Source organism: Pholis gunnellus (genome assembly GCF_910591455.1).
Source record: "Pholis gunnellus genome assembly, chromosome: 16".
Taxonomy (NCBI): Eukaryota; Metazoa; Chordata; class Actinopteri; order Perciformes; family Pholidae; genus Pholis; species Pholis gunnellus.
The window spans coordinates 6531432-6554135 of record NC_136543.1 but is presented as its reverse complement, the minus strand read 5'-3'; the positions used below and the strand labels follow the sequence as shown (position 1 = coordinate 6554135).

The following is a 22704-nucleotide window of genomic DNA, read 5'->3' as shown; positions in this document are numbered from 1 at the left end:
CGACGATGCAGACTTTTAGTCCAAACAAACCATCCTCAAGATGTCTTCATCTTTAAAAAAATGTATAATAAACACACGCACGGGTTTTTATTATAATAATAACTTCAAGTGTTTCTTTTAAGCAAACCCAAATCTCTTGCAGCAGTCAGTATTCCTGCTGTCCTCGCTCTCTGTGCGGCTCGTCGTCTAACAAGGTTTCTCCCATAACGCGTCGCCGTACGTTGAATTAATCAGACACAAAGCTCTCGTTGTCTTAAAGTGACAGCCCGGACTGGGGGAACCGCACGCGCACTGTGCTGGAGCATCCCATTACGGATCAACAAAGAGCCGCGGATGTCTTTCCTCGCGTGACATTTCACCACCTCAGTGTTTCTGTCTCACGCGCATCAGCCTCAGATGTCAGTTTTTTTTATTTATTTTTTTTCCTTGGAGGTGTTTACGGGATGTCAAAAAAAAAAAAAAACTGGGAGAATAGACTGGTAATGATGTAGGCAGCCAAACATTTTCAAAATCTGTCATTTTAATTTCTAGGAATACCTGAGACAACCAACATGTTTTTGGAATACAGTTTGTTTTTTTATTACTGTACAATAAATTACAATCCAGGTGTTTTCACTTTCATTCCCACGTTTTGTATTTTGGTCTGTTGGTTAAAAACATTCCCTTCTACACTGGTCAGGGATTTTCATGTAAACATTGACATGTTTTGTAGGCACATACAGCACTAGTTTAACATATACACCGTCTCTTTACGTCGCCCCCATGTATCTCCATCTCTCACACGAAGAAGCACTTGGCTGCAGGCGGATCTCTCGTTCGCCCTCTCAGTGGGTGTAGAGGGAGGCGGTGAAGACGATGTCCCTGCGGATGGCCAGGGACGCCTTCTCCATCTTGCTCCCCAGGACGGAGTCTCCCACGATGCGTGCGGCCTGTCGCACCTCCTTCAGCACCTCGTCCAGGCGCTGGATGCAGCGGACCACCGTGCCCTCCTGGACGTCCGTCAGCTGGGCGATCTCTGCGAACGGCTGTGATGAGGAGAGATGGTTTATGACGCAACACAAGCAGGAAAGGAGTTGAGGAGATAACGTTTAGTCGTAAAATTCTGTCTGAATGTGTCTTTACATTGCGTAGAAAATCTGCTCCAAAGTATTTCAAACAATAAAAACATTTAAGTTTATAATAAAACAATATTTAGACAGACAACAATAACCTAAACTCAAGCTTTTAGATCTCACACAGAATGCTAATAAACAAGCAACTTCAAAATATCAACTCGAGAAAACAATCAGCAGATTATTTGATGATGTAAACAATCATTAGTTGGAGCTTGAATCTCAATTCATTATCTGATTAATGACCTCTGATCACGTGCCTTTGCATTAACACTTGCTATAATGAGGGCTCTTGTTAGCTGGATTCTGCGCACACTGTTATGAGGCCTCAAAATGAAAATACGGCATGCCTCAGGTCAAAGGTCATCTGTAGCTTTATGCCTGAGATAGCAGGAAGAGGCTGAGTTAGGGGACCTCTAGGGTTTAGTTGCAGGACTCACAGGATTCGTATTCAAGAGGAGGGCTCACAATCGATGCAGCAGCGGACGAGATGTCCTGAATTCTATAATTCCCGTAATGCTTGATAGCGTCACTTGTTAGACCCTCCCTTTCTGGTAAAAACCTCTTTCAAACTCCTGCCTCCAGTTTGAAATGCGGCCTTTGGAGAGCTCCTTTGAGAGCCACAGAACTGATCTAGGTTTGTGAAAATCGACCGAGTGCCCCTTTTAGGAAGGTGCAGCTTTTTTTTGTCATCCAGATACAGATTGCACGTTAACGCCAGGTGCAGCAACACACAGTAAAACCTCACCATGCCTCTGGCCCAGCAGTACACCACCTCTGTCAGGCCGAACTTGAACTGGCCGACAAACTCCTCAGCTGACTGTGGTATCCCACATTCCGTCTGCAGCTCTCCGATACGCTTGGCCACTGACAGCACCCGATCGATGCCCTGAAAGAAAAATACAAAGAGAGACAGAGAGCAGAGAGAGAGAGAGAGAGAAAGAGGGAGGAAGAGAGAGACATGGGAAACACAAAGTCAAGCCTAAAAGAGATTTCAGTAAGCAGCCCTTAAATGCATCACTCTCTCACCTCTTGGTGATGTTCAAGAAATCTGTTTTACAAACCGTACCGTGCCGCCTCCGCTCTCATATCTACACGTCTACAGCGCTCGGGCCATCACTAATTCAGGCCCTCATAAAGCACTTTCATGTTTCGGGGGGCCGTCCACGGCACACACTGACACAGCAGAGGCGTATTCCACGAGAGACAGATGAGTGAATTAATAAGTGAGAGAGTGACCTGGATGAGTCAGGTGAAGTGCCCTTATTGTCCTTTCTGCAGGGAGTGTGTGTGTGTGTGTGTGTGTGTGTGTGTGTGTGTGTGTGTGTGTGTGTATGAGTCACCCACTGAGAAGGCAAGTCTGTACAGTATGTCAGTACACGCACACGTCACGGCTGTCACTTTTAATATCCGGGCTTTTCACGGGATGCAAACGAGAATGAGCCACGTCCTCCTTACCTCCTGCAGTGTGCTGGTGATGTGTGGCTCCACCTGCGTCTTCTGCGTGAATACCAGACAGGACAGCAGGGCGGCGCTCTCCTCGGGCGCCAGCGGGCTCAGGACGTTCTCGAACAGCAGCTCGGTCAGCAGCAGCTCGTGGCAGCTGATCTGACAGGCCACGCGGCCCTTCAGTTGCACCGCCCCGCCGCTGTCGACGTACTGGAGGGACTGCAGCACCTGAGGCAGACCGGCAGGGGACATAAACCTCTTGAGTGTGCTTTCAGATAAATCAGTTGATTAAACACTGCCACCTCATCTGGAGTCCCAACACTCGGGTAAAGTAATTAATGAAGGACTGCATTGTAATATGTATTCGGGGTAAGCTAAAAGCCTAAATATATAACTGAGATAATGAAATAACTACTTCAGACATGTGACTCGAGTTAGATTTTCAATTTACAAAATAAAAACCCTACTATCCGGGACTAGAAAGCGACCTTATTTTGAAAAATAAAAAACACCCCGACAGAAACAGGTCAGGACAGTGAGTCGAACATCGGATCCAAACCTTGATCCTCTGGTGGTATTCAGGCAGCAGAGACAGAGACTGGTCCGACACCAGGAACAGCAGCCTGTCCAGCTCCTCCTGCACTTTCATCCTCTCCTCGACCCGAGCAAACTGACACACACACACGCACACGCACACGCACACACACACACACACACACACACACACACACACACACACACACACACACACACACACACACACAGGTTACTTAACTTAAGTATACAACAGCACTTGACCTGATTTCAGTGCAACAAAAACAAAATGCAAGACAGGAAATCATTGGCTATTGTACTCTCATTGACGGCACAGAGCTGTCTCTCGTTACATAAACCCACTGAGGCCAATTACTTTATGCTAACAGCTTGCATTGTAGAGCGCACTACATTAACCACCACTTTAAAATACTAGCAGTGCTTCATAAGGACACAAGAAAGTGTGAGAGGAGACAGTGATCCTGCAAATAAGAGCTTGTTATCTTGCAAAGTAACGTGAGAGCTCTCGTGTGTGAGCGTGTGTGTGTGCGCGTGAGAAGGCTCAAACGGCACGCTGCACCCGTGAGACTGTGATGAGCAGCAGCTATGAGCCTCTATGGGTAATTATAGAAACCGCTGGCTCTGATTCTCGCATCTTATCTCCTCAACGAGGCTGCCATGGAAGACAGGAAGCACAAACGCGAAAAAGCTGAATTCTAGTGGCGGAGTTGGATGTTACTACTGTGAAACGAGAGGAGAAATGATGGAAGGATGAAGGGAAACTGATGCTGTGAGAAATGAGAAGAGGCATCAAAAGGGGGTCGGCTGTCTTATGTAAAGGGTGTGATGTTTATTAGCTGCATAAATGTGCCATTGCTGCACAAAGGAATTAGATGTCTTTATTAAACCCACAGTGAAATGCCTCGTCATTTATCTGCATGACACACACCTGCTCTGCGAACGTGGGCGAGTGGATGCAGTTGAACTCTCTGAGGCTGCCCTGCAGCACGCGGAGCCTCATGGAGTCCTCCACCACGTCGACGCTCTTCAGCTGGAGGTCGTTCACGGGGTCGAGGGTCGCCATGCCGCTAGGGTTGGCCTCGGCCAATCGCAGGAGCTCCTGGGTCGCCGTGGAGATGGCTTGGCCGGGAGGGTCGAGCCTGAGGGACGAAGGAGACGATGCAAAAGAGGAGATAATTCATATTTGGGCTTTTATTTTGCATATGGGCCTATTTTTGTTTAAAGACTTAAAGCTGACCCGAGGAGTTTCCTTGCAAACGAGCTTAAGTCATGCATACATTCAGTGTTTCACACCAAAATGCATTGTGTGTTTTTCCTAAATAAAGACATCAACCAAGCTCTCTCACACACCTGAATCGTGGCTGCTGCCTCTTGCTGTAGTTGTCGATGATCCTGTCCGGAATCACTTTGAGGGTTTTCACTGTGATGGCTGAGATGTCCTGAAGCTTCAACTTCTGCACCGTGTGGCTGCAAGGGCCTGACAAAAACAAGAAGGATCGCACGTGCTTATACTTCTCTGTGGCGCTCACTGCACAACTGCTCTGTGGAAAAAAAAAAAAAAAATGGCTGAAATGTAAATGTGCTGCATGTCTGCAAACCAACCTTCAGGTATGAAGAGCGCCGTGTTGTAGAGGTGATGGAAAGTGCTGTTGTTGTTTGCTTTTCCTTCCTCTTCCTCGTTGCTTTTCTCGCACATGACCAGAGCTGTGAAGGTGCGATTCACAGCGTCACTGGACACCTGGCGCGGAGAGAAAGACAGGAGAAGATGTCAACTGTCTTCATCTGCTGCTACTCATCAAGCCATCATGGAAAAACACACACTTCCACACACACACACACACACACCTACCTGTAGGATAACTCCCAGGGCGTTGAGATGCTGCTTGTTGTTCACCAACACAACTCGACCCACAGACAGAGCTTTCAGCCCGTTGACGGACTCCAGAATAGCGCGCTGAAGCCGGAGACAGCAGGGAGGAAATGTAGCACGTGGCAGATTGAAGCTGTATGAATATATCATCTTTGTTGTGTGTGTGTATACGTGTGTGTACCTGGAGGGCCTCGGTGGTGGCTCGTAGCTCCGTCACCGTGTGGTAGTAAGGCAACATGTCCGACAGCTGGCCTTCTGTGTCCAGAGGAGGCAGAGAAGACACCATCTGCTTCAGCTGGCTGATCCTCTTCTCTTGGGTCTACAGCGGGAGGAAGACGAGGTGAAAGAGAGGAAGATGTCACATTTGTCGACTGTCGCGACTTAAAGACGATGCAAGACAGAAGAGTGACCCTTTTCCAACTGCATGTATAGTTTCTATGTTGTTAACTTACTTATATTTACTGTTCCACGACAAACCTTGCACTTATGATCAAACCTGTTGCGTGCTGCACGTTACCTGAGTGTCCCTGTGGTTCTCGGAAAAGCTCCTCCTCATCATGTCGGTCACGCGCAGGGCTTCGACCCGCAGCAGGTTGAGGATCATCGTGTAGGTCAGTCTGAACTGGGACTGGAGGGTGGTAGGTTTACCCTGAGCAGGACAAAGAGGACGATGTCAAGAAACAGAAAAGTGAGGAAACAACTAAAACTTCTCGAAAAACCATTCCTCTGAATCCATTTCCAGGATCAATTCATTGTTGGGTTTGGTCTTAAAATGGGAATTTTGAATATGAACCAGATTTGTCCTTTTTTCATTTAGTTTTCCTGCTGGTCGGCTATGCTCGGTGTAATAAATATCGACTAAATTCCCTTTACATTTAAATCAATATAACGTTTGCAAATGTTAACCTTCCTAGATGATTGGGAAATAAATGAACACTAGATGTATTATAGACCTTTTTAAACATCAACATTGTAAATGGGCCCCTTTGTATTTCCTGTTGTGTGTTAATGTAGTAGCTGACCGGACGTAAACGGGGACCAAAATGTTGCCTTTAGCAACAGAAAAGCAATGAAAAGGTCTGTAGCAGTCAGATAAAATAACTCTCACATTTATACATTTATACTCAAGAGGATAAAAGCTTCTATCAGAGATGAAGGAGAATTATTTCTGTTGAAGAGCACATTGAAACCCAAACATTCCTCCCCAAGTGAAAGTGAGTTAAAATAGCCCACTCAACTTAATAACCCAGCATGCAACACTTTCATTGAAACACAGCCAAAATAAACAGCAGTCTCTGCTTTAAGAGATTATACATATTTGGAAATATTGTCCTGCAGAAGGAGATTTATATAAATGATGTATATTATATATACTCATGTGGCAGGTTGACACATGGAGAGCCTCACCAGCATCATGACATGCAGATCTGCCATCTCGTGAACTCCGGCTTTACACAGAATGATGACGGTGCCCGTGGCGTCCAGGCCTCTCCGGCCTGCTCTGCCCGCCATCTGGATGTACTCACCTGGAGGCGCAAGTTCGGAACATGAAAGAGACATCAGCGCTGCTGTTTTTTTCCCTCAACTCAGATTCATCCTCTGGGATGAAAGAGCATAATACATTTCTCTCTCTCAGATTAAAGAGAGATCCAAACCTGGCAGCAGGTTTCTAAAGCCGGTGCCGTCGTGTTTCCTGATGCTGTCGAACACCACAGTCCTGGCGGGCATGTTCACTCCCATAGCGAACGTCTCGGTGGCAAACAGCACCTGGGAGGTGAAGGGGAGATGCAGGAGGATTCGTTTAACCATCTACAGCCAACGTGTATTTGGAGCTTATGCTTGAAGTAACAGATAAAACAGGTTTAGTATTATGAATTGTGTTTTTGCAGCGCTGGTATCTGATGTCTTCTCTCCTTCTTGCTGTTGTTTTAACGTGACTCACCTTCACGAGACCTCGTGAGAAGAGCATCTCGATGACCTCCTTCAGTATCGGCAGGATCCCGCTGTGATGGACTGCTATTCCCCTCTTCAACAGGTCCCTCATGACCAAGATCTAAACAGGGCATTAGTAAGAGTTACCATCACATACTGTGATTGACTCTATTGTTAATGCTGCATTAAGGCTCCGTATACTGTAGATACTGTAGATCTGTTGTTATACTCGTGCTTCCTTCATTGATTGTTGTTTTAAATGACTGCTTGTTTGCACTTTGTGTAAAACACTTACAGAGATTACTCATCATTTGGCTGAATTAGATTCTGGTGTGAGATGTAGACACTTCCTGGCATACAGGACGTGTTTGCAATACACAAACTTGAAACTAAGTAAGTAAAACTAAGGAATACTGTCCTCTAGAGCGCTTTCATTTAAGGTTTTTAGAGCTATTTAGTAAAAAGTGACAGAAGTGAGAACAGTGAGACTGAACCAACTGCAGTTCTCTGTGTGTTGTTTTTGTACTACAAGCAACCCCTTTAACATTACATCTAGTAACTTGTTAAATTTTAATGGAATAAAAGAATATTGATCAGTGCAGCCTTAAGTCACAATGGGTAAGCACTCTGCAGAGCAATAGTTTTGGTATAAAGCACACAGACAAATCCATAAGACAATATTTACCTGGTGTAGTGTACGTGATATTTAAAAAGAGAAATTTTTTAATTGAATCAAGGGGGAGCTGTCTGAACCAAAAGATCATTAAATATTAATATGTTAGAAACAAAATCTTCATCCCTTCACAATAAAAGCGTGAGGGCCGAGCAGATGGTTCTGTACCTGAGGCAGCTGTCGGTCTCCTCCTCGGAGGCGACTCAGACTCTTCTGGAAGAAAGAGTGAATCTCGGCCTTTTCTATGGAGGTGGTCATGTCCATGGAGTCCAGCGAGCGGGCGTTGTCGTCACACCGCGTCCGCGAGAAGGTGAACGCGACCACCGGCGTCTGCTGCCGCTGGGACAGGTAGTGCAGGAGAGTGAGCCACACCGATCGGTCCTGGAGGGATGAGAGCAGGAAGCAAGAGGGTGATGTTGTTGTCAGAGACAATCAAGAAGCAGTGAGGTGACAGAAGCCAAAGGACGGGGATTACCTGACTAGCTGAGGTGTTGTGAGAAGTACTTTTCGTGCCGAACGATTGGGCGTGTTTGCTGGTGCGCTCCTTCTTGGCATCGACAGCTGCGTAGTACCTGAACGGCAAACACACTTCCTTTATGAGAAATAGCTTCCTAGAGCGAAATAACAACCATCTTCTGGAGCACCGCACAACTTTGTTTCTCGTACCCTTTAGTGAGGAAGTTTCCTGTAGCATCCAGCAGCAGGAACATCTCTTTCTGAGTCTTGGTGCTGTTTCCAGTGTACAGATAATGCTCCAAAGGCACAGGTCTCTTCATTGTGCTGATCACGTAGATATGCTTCTTCTTTATCCGACTAGGATTAACGAAGGGAAGTGTTCAAGGGTTACAAAAATGCAATAAATATGAGGAGCGTGGCTCCGAATGTCAAGTGCGCCTACCCGATCCACTCGCTAAACTCCACAGCGTTTGGCACCGTGGCGCTAAGGAGAATGATGCTGACGTGATCGGGGAGCATGATCAAAACCTCCTCCCACACGACTCCTCTCTGAGGGGAAAGCGAAGAAGAGAGGAAAACAGTTACTCGTGACTTCAACAGGGAAAGCGGATAAACGAAAGACTCGGACGGCGGTCCGGGTCGCTCCTGACCTCGGCGTCGTTGATGTAGTGAACCTCGTCAAAGATCACCCACTCCAAGTCCCGGATGACCTCTGAGCCGTTGTAAAGCATGGACCTGAAAGAGAGAAATGAACCTAAGAAAAAAAGCTATTTGGATTTGATTAAAAACATGAAATTAATATCTATAATAAGCAGCCCGAGTACCTGAGGATCTCAGTGGTCATGATGAGACACGAAGACTCGGGACTGAGCTGGACGTCGCCCGTCAGGAGGCCAACATCTCCAAAGGTGGTTTTAAAGTCTCTGAACTTCTGATTGGACAGAGCTTTGATGGGAGAGGTGTAGATGGTCCTATTAAAAGGGGGAAAAGAAATGTTGACTCCGTTGAGATACTTGAGAGTCCCACATTGTACTTACTGCATTCCTTACTGTTCATATCTCTATGTGGAAAGAAAGCACAACAACCTGAAGCGAAAGCAGAAGCCCTTCAGAATGACAGGTACGCAGCATAAACTTCACTTTTAGGAGCAGAGAACAACTCCTGTGCAGGTTTAAGGGTATACCCTCCACAATGGATGTCACTCCAATTCTCCAAAGCTCTTTATCTCAAAGGATCCTTTAGCTGTGCAGCCACACACACACAGCGAGGGCACGGGGATTGAAATTGATTTGCGCCGACAAATACACACCGTGTCATGTGTTTCTGCGAGAGGGCGATGGCGTATTCGGCCACCACTGTTTTGCCCGCTGACGTGTGCGCGGCTACAAACACAGAGTCGTGAGCCTCCAGCCTCAGCACGGCCTGCTTCTGGAAGACATCCAGCTCAAACGGCCACTGGAGCAGAGGTGGGGCGGAGAAACAAGAGCAGTTGTCACAGGATGCTCAGCAGATTTTTCATGTGATGATTCATCACGTATACAGAGGAACACAGAGACGACAAATAAATAGGGCGGGATGAGTGGATGTTTTGGAAGATTGCACATTATATCAGATTCATTTTCAACAGGATGTTTCTAGAATACCAACCTTGAAAGCTGGGTTGGGGATGCGTTTATAGAAGTCATCGCAGGGTGCGTTTATGTTGACAGGGACGGCCCACTTCTTATTTTCCTCGGGGTTCTCTTTTGGCTTTGATTTCTCATCTTTTCCTCCTTCTGAGGGAGTCGAGGATGACACGACATCCTGAAGGCAGAGGAGGAGAACCAGATCTCAGACGCCAGAGGCATAGTTGGAATTTAGGTGGAAACAGTATACTGTGGTTCATAGAAAGGTAAGACTGCGTTACGTTCGTGATTGATTTTCAGTTTGCAAAAAACTACTATGTTTCTGCATAACACTTTCATCTCATCATGCAAACATCCAACAGGAACTTTCACTTTACATATTCTGATAAATCTCATGATTTCAAGTTAAAGAAATACACCACAAATATGTAAAACTATTCGCGGCATCTCGAAATTTGGATTATTCCACACAGATTTGAGTTTTTAGTCTGTGTTAGTTTGTTTTTGTTTACTGTATTTTCTTCTCTTTCTTATCCAAAAAACAAAACGAACTGCGGCACCTTGACTCCCAGGTCTTCAAGGCTGTTGGTTCTGGGTAGTTTGGGAGCTTCCTCGTTGTCTTTGCCCTCCTTCTCCTCTGCCACAGGTTGCAAGTCAGTGATGTCATCCAATGTGGACAGGAGGGACATGAGGTTGACCTCCGCCTTTGCTATCTTGGCATCTTCAGGATACACATAAAAAATAAAAAAGAACATTATTATAATTATCTTAAAAGCCCGGTAGAAGTTGTTTTTGCATATGAAAGTATGATATCTAACCTTTGTCACTGAAGTCCATCCCAGCTTTAAGTCCAGGCGGGACTCTGAGTAAATCTACAAGAGAAAAAATAACAAATTCAACCATAAAGAGCTGAAATAACAACAAAAGTCTTGTTTGAACACAATGCAAGTAAAATAAATCACCATTCTCAAAGTCTATGTCCTCCTCCAGATCAGACTTCTTCTTGATTTGGTCCAGAGTAAGCTCCTCCATTCCTCCTGTGAAGACAACCATCGCAACAAATATATTAAAAGACAAGTTGAAAACACCTCGCTTATTAAAATGACTGAAGACAAAATGCTTTTGAATGACTCTATCTCACCGGGGCGGAAGGGGTAGTTGGTGTTGCTCCCTCGAAGGCTCTCTGAAGGAGGCCCGGGCTGGCGTTGTAATGAAAGAGAGTTCTTTGCTGACAGGCCAGTGTTCTCCAGTAACACCTGGACATCAAAATAACACAATGGATGCTTTCTCTTGATGGATGGATTCTTTAAGAACATAGTTATACCACAACAGCTTCTTCTCATTAGGATCATCGTTAGTTTATAAAACAGGATGGCATTAGGGGAGCAACTAACAATTTATTTTTCATTATCTCATTGTGATTATATCGGTCGTTTGGTCTACAAACAATATTAGAAAATAGTCAAACATGCCCACCACAATTTTCCAAAGTGCAAGTTTACATATTGTCATCTAACAGACAGTCCACAACCCGAAGATGTATCCGTTTACTAACATGGAAATACAAAAATCCAGCAAATAATCACAACTGAGAGGCTGGAGCAAGTATTCACTTAGAGAATGACTGACACCATTACTTGATTCTTAAAAAGGTTGCATGTTCAGCTCTAGATGCTTCATCAACAGTTCAACAGTACAGTGTGTTTGTGAGCTACCTCTGTGAAGTCCAGCAGCATCCCTGTGGTTGGATCTCTGACAACAGAGATGCCGGAGTGAAGTGCGGACGGGGTGCAGTTGATGAGAGAGTCGACATTAACTTCTCTCTGAGTCACCCTGGGGAAGACGACAACACAACACTTACATCTTCTTCAAATACACAGTTCAAATAAATCCTGTGAAACAATTTGAGTGACTCGGATCAATCAGTAATATCTGATTGAAAGTAATTCTTGTTATCAAAAGCCTTCACTTTATCTGCTCAGGAATGGTTATAGTTGTGTTCTTTGTTGTTTTAACAGCGGATTCTGGATGTTATTTTGAAGTCATCTGTTATATTTGTCTTGTGGCAGCTAATAACTTTCATATTGCTCCTCTACTTTCATAATCAAATTGATTCTAAGAGGTAACATTAAAGATGAAAGGTTACAGTAATATCTTATTTTTCTTTAAATCTAATTTCTATTTCATAAACACTTTCTACTTTGATCATTCACCTCTAAGGTGCAATTGTTTCTGGAAAAGCAGGGAAATTCCAATTAATTTACTAATTATTTATCAAATGGGTACAAAATGAAATTATACACTTTAAAATACAGTTTATGTACATCACAGTCTACGATATCAAGTAGCAGCAACCTGCAGCGACTCTAAAGCACATTGGTGCGCATTCTCCCAATTCAATCAATTATTTAAACAGTCATGTCGTTCACAAGCAATAATGAGATTGTTTGCAGGAATACGTACTTGAGAAACTTCTGGAAGGCAAAGTCTGTGTCATGTATTGGAAGCCAGGCAGCGTCCTGTAAAAACTGTTTCTCTACCTCTCTCTCCAGGCTCAGGCTGGTGGGAGGAAGCCCATGGGGGAGCTGCAGGTGGATACGATCAGATATTCAGCAACTTAATGAGTCAGCAGATGTACCGTGCAACTGTTAAATCCCAGGTTTATATCACACATTCATTCAGGTAATTTTCCACCATTATTACTGCCAATTATCTACTAAAGTCTATCTATTTAAAAGTAGCTTATTAGTAATATTTTACCACGCAGACAGATTTTTTTATAACCACAAAAAGGTACAGACACATTTTGGTTACTTAGAAATAATCATAATAATCATACCTAAATAATAATCTTAAATGACCTTTTACTGATGGTAACATTTACTCAAGTAATGCACTAAGTATTCTAGAGGTATGAAAGAACAGCAGTAAATTATAATGCATCAATAATACGGATGTTTTAATGTTGTTGGTCGATATACAGCAACTTTAGATACTTTGCATGCTATCTGCATCATATCTTATGAGCTCATTATATGTTTCGGACTAGTAACTACAGCTGTCAGTTGAATGTAGTAAAAAGTACAATATTTCCCTCTGAAAAGCATTAGTACACAAAGACAAGTGCATCAAAATGTACTTAATCGTGCAGTGTTTGGGTAAATGTACACAATCATCCTGCTGTAGACTACTCACCGTACTCTGTGGGGGTAACGGCTGGTCAGGTGACGGGTGTGTGATGAGCTCAAACCTGCCGGAGCATCCCATCTCCAGCATGGCCAGCGGCAGGTCCGCGGGGCCCGCGGGGGGCACATCTGCAGAGAAACAACACAAAGAGTGTGAATGGAGCAAACAAACACAACAGGGCTAATGCAGGGTGCAGCCCGGAAGATGCGCCCAATGCACGCTAGAATGCTGACATAACTATTTAATTGACTGCATGTGTTCAAGAAAGACTGGAAACACATTAATACATATATCGGTTAATTAGGTAAATATGTAATATGCAAGCCATGAGGCTGCTGAGTGTAGCACTGATTGACAGCTACCCTGATAGCCACGTATTCATACAACCTACAGCAGTCAGCGGCGAGATGAAGCGCGTTTTAATGTAAACACAAATATGCAAGATGGCTATTTATTTAAAGAGCCACAACTTACTTATTCTATCCATGTCCCCACTCCCAAGTGAAAGCTAAAAGTTGCCCCCAACTGGTTCCTCCTGTCACCTCGGAAGTTGCCAGAATTAACAACCGGAAGTGGCTACTAAACTAGCGTTAGCTAAGCTAAGCTAGCTACGAGGGAAAGAATACCAACTAAACTGTAAGCGTGTTATCACAGACTGTCTACAGTGTGTGTTTCATTGTTTTATTCTGGGGTGATGTCGTTTTGTGTGCGTTGCTAAATGTTTTTGTTGTTGATAAAAAAAAACAATAACGCGACCAGCAGCCGCGGCGTCATACACACGCGACGGTGTTTTTGTTGAGACGCCTCTGTTTTAGTTTGGTGAGTGAATGATTTAGATAAAAGCTATTAACTGTTATACAAAGTCATTTCAAGAACCTATGCATTTTTTTTGTTATTTTGGTCGTCTGGTAGTTCACCTTTATGTGGTCTGAATTAACTAACTACTTGTATAGTCTCTTGGAAGGAAGTCGTGTTTGGAGACCTTATTAGCCTACCGAGGCTAGCAGCTGTGAACCTAATAAAAGTACAGTTTTAATGCCTATTTTGTGTTACTACGCCTGTATTGGTTACCAGCTGTTAATGCACTTCTCTGTATTTTAGCTGTTCTCACCATGGTGGTGTTTCCAAGTTCACTGACGGAGGAAGAAGAGGCTCTGCAGAAGAAATATGCAAGACTCAAGAAAAAGGTAAATCAATGGACGGTTGCTGTCTCACCCTTTAATACTGTGGTAGACTTGTGAGTAAAGACGTGAATGTGTGACAATAACACATCTGTTTTAATGCTATGTGTTGAATTCCCCAATTATGGAGTCCATACAGAGAACCACATTGAAATATGTCTTTTAAGAAACTAAATATTGTCACTAAACTTTTTTTTACCTGTCTGTTCAGAAAAAGGCGCTGCTTGCCTTGAAGAAGCAGAGTTCAACTAACCAGACAAACCAGGGTGGATTGAAACGGAGTAAGTGCATTTGACTCTATTTAAATGTATTTGTGTACATCAGCATTTGTTTTTTCTCAGCTAACTGAAACGCACCTGGTGTTTACTCATTCATATACACAATGACTCCTGTTGAGACTCTGATTGCATGTACAAATATGTCCTGTTCACAACAATCGAAGAAGGCAAATGAAAACAAATGAGTGACACAAGTAATCACTACTTCACACTTTGCTCCATAACAGCTTTGTCGGACCAGCCTGTTGTTGACACCGCAACGGCGACAGAGCAAGCGAAGATGCTGATCAAGACGGGCGCCATCAGTGCCATTAAGTCAGAGAACAAGAACTCTGGCTTTAAACGCTCTCGAATGCTGGAAATTAAACTCAAGGTGAGCTGACATTCCTCAAACGGTGTTGTTTCAGCTGTTTTCTTGCTTTGTTTTGTATGTTAATCTGTTTAATTGTTGCTCTTTATCTGCCATAGGACCCTGAGAAAGGCCAGATTCCTGCTTTCTTACCATTCCAAAGGAGTATTTCTGCAGACGAAGAACAACCTGAGGTATAGTGGATGTCAAACATGATAAAACATGGCTGCAAACATGACCCTCGAGTAGCAACAAATCCTCAAATTTAGAATAGTATCGGGAAAAACTAATAATAAAATGTTAACGTCTTGTTGTGGCAGCTGATTATGACACATTCATGCTTGTGTTTTCTAATCAAAATCAAAATACTGTATGTAGAATTTCTGTCAATGGTGAGTCCTAGTGTTAAAAAGGCACATTTGCACATTTCAAGGTCTGAAAACGACTATAGAGATTGAGAAAAAGGTTGTAGCGTTCTAAAGTGCACTCAAATGGAAAACAAAAGCTTATTTTGATGTTGCCATATTTGTGCTTCTCCTAGTCTGGGAAAAGAGCCAACAGGAAGTCTCTTTATGAGAGGTAATGTCTCAAAAACCACAATGAATACGCAAAACAACCTGATTAATACACTGACGGTCAGTATCCGTGGCTGTAACAACATGTCACCTGTGTGCCCCCCCTGCAGCTTTGTCAGCTCCAACGACAGATACCGGGATGAGGAGGAGGGAGGCAGCATGTCATCCAGCCGCGAAACGGACCGAGAAAGAGAACGAGAGCGAGAGCCGGACAGAGAGCGGGAACGAGACAGAGAACGAGATAGAGAACGAGACCGAGAACGAGACAGAGAACGAGATAGAGAACGAGATAGAGACCGAGATAGAGACCGGGAAAGGGAAAGGGACAGAGACAGAGACAGAGAACGAGACCGGGACCGGGACCGGGAAAGAGAAAGAGACCGAAGCAGAGAAAGGGATCGAGAACAAGACAGTGAACGGGACAGAGAAAGAGATGCACCGTTCAGACGTGAGTGACCAACCAAAGGAAACATCCTTACAGATTCAGAGATGCAGTTATCAGTCGAGAAGAATGCAGTGCAGAGCAAAGTCATAATGTGGATGTAGTGTGGTGGTGCGTGCCGGACCACAAACATGATTTTTTCCTCTGTCTCCTATACTTTCATTCCCAGGGTCAGATTCCCACCCAGAGCGGAGAGGGGTGCGAAAGGGCAATACGGTGTACGTGTACGGCTCTGGGCTCAGCGAGGACAACCTGCGCTCTTCTTTCTCTCAACATGGAAGCATCATCGACCTCTCCATGGACAACCCACGCAAGTATGGAGTCATTTAACAGCTATGTGGGAACATAGTGGTCATCTCTGCCGACTGTTATGAATGTGTTGCTGTCTTAGTACATATACTAGACTGTCTTCTCCTGCTTTATTTTAATTTTATTTCTCTTTCCAGTTGTGCATTCATTACTTTCGAGAAGATGGAGTCTGCAGACCAGGCTGTAGCTGAGGTTGGTTTTATCCTATATATTAAAAAAAGTGATAAAATCACTGGTAATTATATCACAACTTCCAAAACACAGCAACAAACAAGATTCAGCAAAACATTTTAAAACTAAATATATACGTGTAATATCACCAACTCAGCCGTCCACTACAAGAATAAATTAATGAAAAACTCGTTTTAACTCGTTTCATGTACATTTTTTATTTCTAGTATAGATGTGATATTGAGAAACTGCCAAATATAGTATAGTAATCTAATAATCTGGGGAAAGAATTTGCTCAGTTGTAAAATGGGTTTATTGAGCAATTATTACTAGACTTAAGTATGATGGTTGTCTCCAGGCGAGGAGATACCCATAAAGCTGTGTTTTTTTTTATTTCTCAGTGAACACCGTCATCGGCGCCGCCCAATAAATCAAGTTATAATGAAATGAAACCGCTTTGTTTTTGCCTCTCAGTTGAACGGGGCCATGGTGGGAGACATTCACGTCAAAGTCAGCATCGCCAGGAAGCAGCCCATGCTGGATGCTGCCACCGGGAAATCAGTCTGGGCTTCGCTGGGTAAACACAGAGCGCTCTATTGTTTGTGTAGACGTTGATCAGACACTCGTGTGTCTGCTTAGTGCGGATTAACCTTCAGCAATGTCTCTCTTCTTTCACAGCTGTGCAGAACAGCACAAAAGGCTCCTACAGGGACAAGAGGAATCAAGTCGTGTACACTGAAAATATATTTTGACTGGGAAAGCAAAAAATCTGTTTATTTTGACATATAGCTTTTCAGGTTTTTTGTTTTAATGATGTTAGCCAGCTGCTTAAAGTGTTTGTGTTGTCTCGGTCGATAGGTGATGCTGCGTGGCTCACGAAACTAGAGATACTGTTTTGAGCTCAATAAAAAGTTTTCATGCATTGTTACCTTGAGTGAGTTTTACATGAGCCTCGTGTCAACAACACACTTGTTTTTTTTTTATTAACAGAAAAGCAGGGATGACCTGAGGCAAGCTTTGGAAAGTGAGTGTGTGAATCCTTAAAAATCCCACTTTAAAAACAGATTTCCTGAACATTTTGCAACAGAGGAACAAGTCACATTAGATAAGAGTCTGAAGACACTACCAATCTGTCTAATTAGTCAACATTAGTAAAAACACCTGTGTGAGTGGACCCGAGAGGAGACTTTCCAATTCTTTTATTTACACTGATTTACATCTTTTCTTTGAACTGTGGCCGGTCATCGTACTGAACGTGTAGTACATATATTCAAGTTTAACGTTACAGTTCTGAGTCAAACTAAAGAAACTGTTCTAAGAGACACAGAAATCAACAGGACTTTAGTCACTGAGGACATCTCACAGTATGTAAAGCACAGCTCCATTTAGCTGCTTGAGTTTCCAGGTCCTGGTATTGTGCACGCTGGCTTACAGCGCCGTCGTTGGTGTCACTAGTAACACCTGTGCTATGACGAGTCAAAATGCCTGGTGTGGAAAAAAAGCCTCTTGTCTCAGTGTAACAGGGTGCTCATAAGTCATTTTTATCCACATAAGACACTGAGTATGTGTACTTTTATACAAATTAAAAACATTTCATATATGAAAGGACTATTTTCACAGTCTTGACATTTTAAAAGGCCTCAATCAGTTTCCAGCACGTGCTTAAAGGTACAGTGTGTAGCATTTCGGTGGTGTTCTATTGGCAGAAAGGGAATATTCACAACTATGTTTTCATCCGAACCTCTAGGGGCCTTTGGGTTTTTTTTTTTGTAACCTGAAGGCCACCGTGGCAGTAGATGCCACCAAATCCCACAACTGTCCCTTTTAATATCCACATGGGGATTGTGACCCCACAGACTTGACCTCCCCGCTGGATGCAGGGAGCTGCAGAGCCTGAGGAGCTTAAGACATTCAGACACTTGACTGCCTCGAAGGCTTCGGCCTATGACACCTGTTCGGTAACCAGGCATTCTTGCTCCTCCTCCCTTATTAGTCCGCCGGCCCCCCCCCCCCCCCCTCTCCCTCTCCCTCTCCCTCTCCTCCTGCTCGTGAAGGGAGTTCTGCCCCGTGGTTTTCCCGTGCTGTTCCTTCAGGTGGCGTCGCAGCGCGGGCTTGTGGGCGAAGCGGGCGTTGCAGTACGCGCAGCGGTGCGGTCGCTCGCCGCTGTGGAGGTTCATGTGGTCTATCAGCGTGGACTTTTGGGTGAAAATCTTGTAGCACAGGGGGCACTGGTGGGTCTTGCCGGTGCCCCGGTGCACCTCCATGTGCCGGGTGAGGTTGGCAGAGTGGTGGAAGTGTTTGCCACAGCAGGGACAGGCGTACAGCAGGTGGGTGGAGCGCGAGTGGATGGCTAGGGAGTGGGCGGAGGGGAACGTCATGCCGCAGTGCTCGCAGATGACCGGCCCGGTGACGCTTGAAGTGGATCCCACCACCGCGACGGACTCGTCCCCTCCGTCGTTTGTTCCGTCCGCCGTCAGACCTGAACTCCCCTCACCAGCGCCGCAGCTGGCTTCCACCAGGGCGTACTGGCCCAAGCCGTTGCCGTCCATTGGCGAGACCTTTTCTCCCCGCGCCTCACCCATGCCGAAGTCAAACTTGGGGAGGTCCACCGAGATGTAGTTTTCCGTCTTGAGCCCTTCTTGGCTGTGGTCCAAACCAAAACCCCCTTCCATCCCTGCAGCCGCCAGGTACCACAAATCCTGGTGGTGAGCCCCAGTCAGGCCTGGGGGTCTTTTTTCCTGCGATGACACCAACCGTCTCCTCTTAAAACCCCGCCCCCTACCTCTCCCTCTGCCCCGGCCAATTTTGGGTTCGGGCACCATGCGCCTGAAAGCGCGGAGCCCCTCCAGTGAAAATCCCGCCACACTGAGATCCTCTTCGGTTGGAATCAAGTCGTATTCGCCGCCTTCTCCTCCCATCACGACACCTTCTGTTTTTGGGTAACACGCATCCTGAGATCCATACGAGAGAGCTCCTCTCTCCTCCTCCCCGTCTCTGTTCATCTGCTCCTCTTTGTTGATGTACACTCTGTACACTTCACAGTTCTCCTGTCTGGCCGCTTCCTCCTCGTCCGATGCATTCGGCTGTAACAGAAATGAAGACTGAGCGAAGTGTGTGGTGCTGTCAAAGATTTGTTTAGTCTAGAAAATCTGAATTCCCAAACTTTCCACAAATTGCTCGCACTGTCCAACGTACAGCCCAAAACCCCCAAAATAAAGAGAGAATCAGCAAATCCTCACGTTTGAATTGGAATCTGTTTTTATCCTATTCTTTTTTTTAATGCTCCTAAATGTTTAACACTTTCATACTGTTAAATTATTCTTGTCATCTAATAGTTTTTTGCATTTTGCTATATGAATAAAGTTGATATTATTGTTATGATATGAACAGTGTAGATTGGTAAATTCAATGGAGATTAAAAAGGTACCATGGTCCCACACTAACCTTAACGCATTGCTCATCCAGCATGCGACTTCCATCGTGGTGTTGACTGCTGCCCTCAGCAGACGCGTCGCCACCGTTCTCCTCCACCGAGCGCACCGCAGGGCTGTGTGAGTGCACAGGGGAGGGTCGGCTAGCGGGGGGAGAGGCCACAGAATGAACGCTGCCGCTGACGATCAATAGTCGGGCCTGACTCTCCTCTAAAGTCATCTAGAGGAAGGTAAAGAGGAAAGGAAACGGATGAAAACTGCACCACCGCAAGCAATGAAAGAGCTGAGAAGTGTTACTGTATGTGCAAAATGTAGAAGTACCGCAACATACAACAACTTAGGATCAAATTGGAATAAAAACACAAGTTTGATTAAAACCCCCCCCCCGACGCAGTCTATAAATTATGACCAATTTAATATAAACACATTTTTTCATCACTATACAAAATATTTATAAACTGAACTAGAATGAATATGATAGCCATTTAGATGACTTACCTTCGGTGAACTGGGTTTTTTTAGATGCACGTACTTCTTCAGCGCTCCTCGGCAGCGCTCCACAATATGCTCCATCTGTAGGTAGCTGGCGGCGGTCAGGTAGTTGACAATCTCCTCTGGGTCAAACTGCAGGACGCCAGTGTAGCAGGACTGAAGCAGATCACACACCACTGTGGAGCTGTACAGCATCGACACCTGGGTAACAATGTGAACCAAATAACATAAAGCAGCACAGAAGAAGAGCGCTATAGAAGACATGGCGACTGTGTTGACAGCGTTGACGTTTGCCTACCTGAAGCTTGGGGGCCGGGTTGAGGAGGAACTGGTCCCTTAAGAAGGGCGAGCAGGCAGCCAGCACCACCTTATGTCCCCTGAATGTCAGGTTGTCGCTGGCCACAATGGTGATGTCGCAGAATTGCTGGCGGGACCTCAGGGCATTCAGGTGCTTCAGGGTCGTGTCCCCGTGGCCCGGTAACCGGAAACACAGCATCTCCATCTTGTCTGAAGGGGAGTGGGGGGGGGTAATATATTAATTGCAAATAACTCAGTGGGGTGGTCTTTGTATCTTTTGAATTAAAGATCAAAAAGCATGTACAAAATTGTGGATTAAGGTTGAGTTGAGCAAAACTGCTAAAAGTCAAATATCTAATATATAACTAAAATATTCAACATTTCAACAACAACAATGAGGTGATATTATAGACATGTATACTGATGATTTACCACAGTATGTATATAATCTACATTTGCTGCTATGTGTGAGTGATGAGGTCTATTAATAAAGAAAATAATGATGTGATGATGGCCAAACAAAAATAACCAGTTAATGGTCATTTAACTCAGGTTGAACATTAAAGACCATGAAAAGAGACATTTCAGCTCAGACTGAATCTATTACTTACTACATGTTATACTTCTTTAATGCAATACAGTAAAGCTTACTGTTACCAAATACCACGAGATTGATATTGTGACAATATTGTGGGGTTGATCATTGGTGCTTTTACAAAATATATAACCTACACAATGAGATCTTTGATAATGCATCGTCAGTAATGTGGATATAGTGACTCAGTGGGTAAATAATCGAAAAGTCTGGTAACAGAAAATGACTTCAATTTAGCTACTGTAACAGCTTTAACACTCAGGCGATAGCTCAAATCTGAGACGATATCTAGTCTCATATCACGATATCGATATATTGCTCCGCCCAGCTAACATTACAGCTAGGCGGTACCGTGTCTCACGTCACTATATCGACATGTTATCGATTATTTGTTAGTTTTGACTTGAGGGACGTTAGCTAACGTGTGTGCGCGAGGACAGCTTAAGACCAATAGAGTAACGTTAGTGGAGTCTATGTTAAATAAAATGAGACTATTTAACGTGAGTCCACTTCCGTTAAAGGTTGAAATCGATCATAACACAATTGTTTTGTTTTGTGGCCTAACATCACCTAGCTACTTGTCTGAATGTTAGCTACCGTTAGCTTTAAGTTAGCTTACATCGTCTATATGCTACTGACCAAACATAGAGACACCCAAAAGCTCCCTAGTTATCGTGAAACTTTCCGTCCCTCACCTCTGCTTTTCCTTGTGTTGAATGTCTTCTGGACTTTCTAAAAATAAAAGCAGATCTGTGTTTGTTTGAGCAGGACAGCCGTAGATGAATGTGCTGTTAATTAACCGTTGTATTTCCTCATCCCTACGGCTACGAGCTAACGTTACAACCTCGATTTCTGTTTACTTTTGGCCTCTTTTTTTGGAGGAAGGCGTCTCGTGACAACAAATACAAAGTGATGGTCTCTAGCCACTAAACTGACTTTGAATCAGCTTCTCCTTGTAGTTAGTATTTACATCTGAGTACGCACGCTGACTTCTGATCAGTTGTTTTCAAATCAGTGGACACGGGGGGGCGGGGCTCGGGACGGTGACGCGGCACGTTACGGTTACGCAGCACGTTACATTGATGCGCCTCGCGAAACATGTCGGCATCTGAGACAACGACGAAGGTAGGAAACCCTCTGCAACACAAACCTGACAAACAATGGGATTCACGTTAGTTTAACTACGTGTAAACGCGTTGGCATACGAAACAAAAACACTCCAGTAAAGCTGCAGCCTGCCATGATGCAAAATGTATTTACGTGTCGATTGTAGGAGCTCTTTGTTGCAAGCTGTGCTACACTGCTAGCTGCGTTGACGTTTGCCTGTAACCGTTTTGTGTTGACTAACATTAAATTGCTCAAATGTTTTTCGTGTTTTCATTATTTTCTCGATTCATTGACCATTGTCCCTCGTCTTGCGTTGCTTTTCATCACGTTCTGCGGTGTTGGTATTGTATTTCGTAAGTTGTAAGCTAAACGTAGACCAGTTTTTAAAGCTAATGCTGACACAAACTGCCCTTTTGTGTACACTGTGCTAGTAATTCGATAATTTCAGCGAAAATGTAGCATTTTTAATCAGTCAGTGTGTCAAATCTGACTATATTCCGTTCCAGTTCACGGACTATTGTCGCTTTGAATTGGGTAAAAAGCATGAATGGGTCGATTGACTGATGGCGCGGCAGTTGACGTAACAACAGAGAGGATCAGCCATTGGTTGAGGTGTTTA

The 22704-nt window shown here is 44.4% G+C and overlaps 3 protein-coding genes across 5 annotated transcripts; 1 reads left to right on the top strand and 2 right to left on the bottom strand.

The window, feature by feature from the left end:
• Nucleotides 1–541: 541 nt before the first annotated feature.
• On the bottom strand, nt 542–13430 carry skic2 (SKI2 subunit of superkiller complex). The gene is made up of 29 exons (XM_079175969.1): nt 13333–13430; nt 12868–12986; nt 12136–12257; nt 11388–11505; nt 10814–10928; nt 10635–10709; nt 10491–10544; nt 10233–10393; nt 9695–9850; nt 9357–9502; nt 8872–9018; nt 8698–8782; nt 8490–8596; nt 8258–8404; nt 8067–8163; nt 7760–7972; nt 6929–7039; nt 6642–6753; nt 6394–6512; nt 5504–5635; nt 5168–5305; nt 4966–5070; nt 4719–4854; nt 4467–4593; nt 4045–4255; nt 3121–3231; nt 2571–2789; nt 1861–2001; nt 542–1025 (listed from the first exon to the last, which is right to left on the bottom strand). Exons 1-29 carry the CDS (start codon nt 13343–13345, stop codon nt 825–827), a joined length of 3738 nt encoding a protein of 1245 aa, XP_079032095.1. The 5' UTR covers nt 13346–13430; the 3' UTR covers nt 542–824.
• A 7-nt stretch (nt 13431–13437) lies between these two features.
• Nucleotides 13438–17097, top strand: nelfe (negative elongation factor complex member E). Of its 3 annotated transcripts, none has more exons than XM_079175972.1 (11): nt 13438–13494; nt 13960–14045; nt 14251–14320; nt 14545–14690; nt 14786–14860; nt 15208–15245; nt 15352–15689; nt 15853–15997; nt 16130–16184; nt 16638–16740; nt 16842–17097. In XM_079175972.1, exons 2-11 carry the CDS (start codon nt 13971–13973, stop codon nt 16913–16915), a joined length of 1119 nt encoding a protein of 372 aa, XP_079032098.1. In that variant the 5' UTR covers nt 13438–13494; nt 13960–13970; the 3' UTR covers nt 16916–17097. The 3 variants fall into 3 exon arrangements, with proteins under 3 accessions (XP_079032098.1, XP_079032097.1, XP_079032099.1); XM_079175971.1 differs by lacking the exon at nt 13438–13494 and adding an exon at nt 13630–13677; XM_079175973.1 differs by lacking the exon at nt 13438–13494 and adding an exon at nt 13867–13882.
• Nucleotides 17098–17190: 93 nt separating this feature from the next.
• LOC306708200 (uncharacterized protein) lies at nt 17191–21827 on the bottom strand. Its single transcript, XM_079175970.1, is given in 6 exon segments — nt 17191–18183; nt 18185–19246; nt 19608–19814; nt 20093–20287; nt 20385–20593; nt 21674–21827. Coding segments are annotated over 5 exon segments (1746 nt in total). The 5' UTR covers nt 20589–20593; nt 21674–21827; the 3' UTR covers nt 17191–18105.
• Between the last annotated feature and the right edge of the window lie 877 nt (nt 21828–22704).

Excerpts from the sequence above, each read along its gene's own strand:
- skic2 (XM_079175969.1), bottom strand. Across the intron at positions 5,636-6,393 it reads ATCTGCATGTCATGATGCTG|GGTAAACCTACCACCCTCCA; the intron begins GTGAGGCTCTCC and ends TGTCCTGCTCAG. Across the intron at positions 3,232-4,044 it reads CGCCCACGTTCGCAGAGCAG|TTTGCTCGGGTCGAGGAGAG; the intron begins GTGTGTGTCATG and ends TGTGTGTGTCAG.
- nelfe (XM_079175972.1), top strand. The coding sequence starts at position 13,971 with ATGGTGGTGTTTCCAAGTTCACTGACGGAGGAAGAAGAGGCTCTGCAG. Across the intron at positions 14,046-14,250 it reads ATGCAAGACTCAAGAAAAAG|AAAAAGGCGCTGCTTGCCTT; the intron begins GTAAATCAATGG and ends CTGTCTGTTCAG. Across the intron at positions 15,998-16,129 it reads TCCATGGACAACCCACGCAA|TTGTGCATTCATTACTTTCG; the intron begins GTATGGAGTCAT and ends TTCTCTTTCCAG.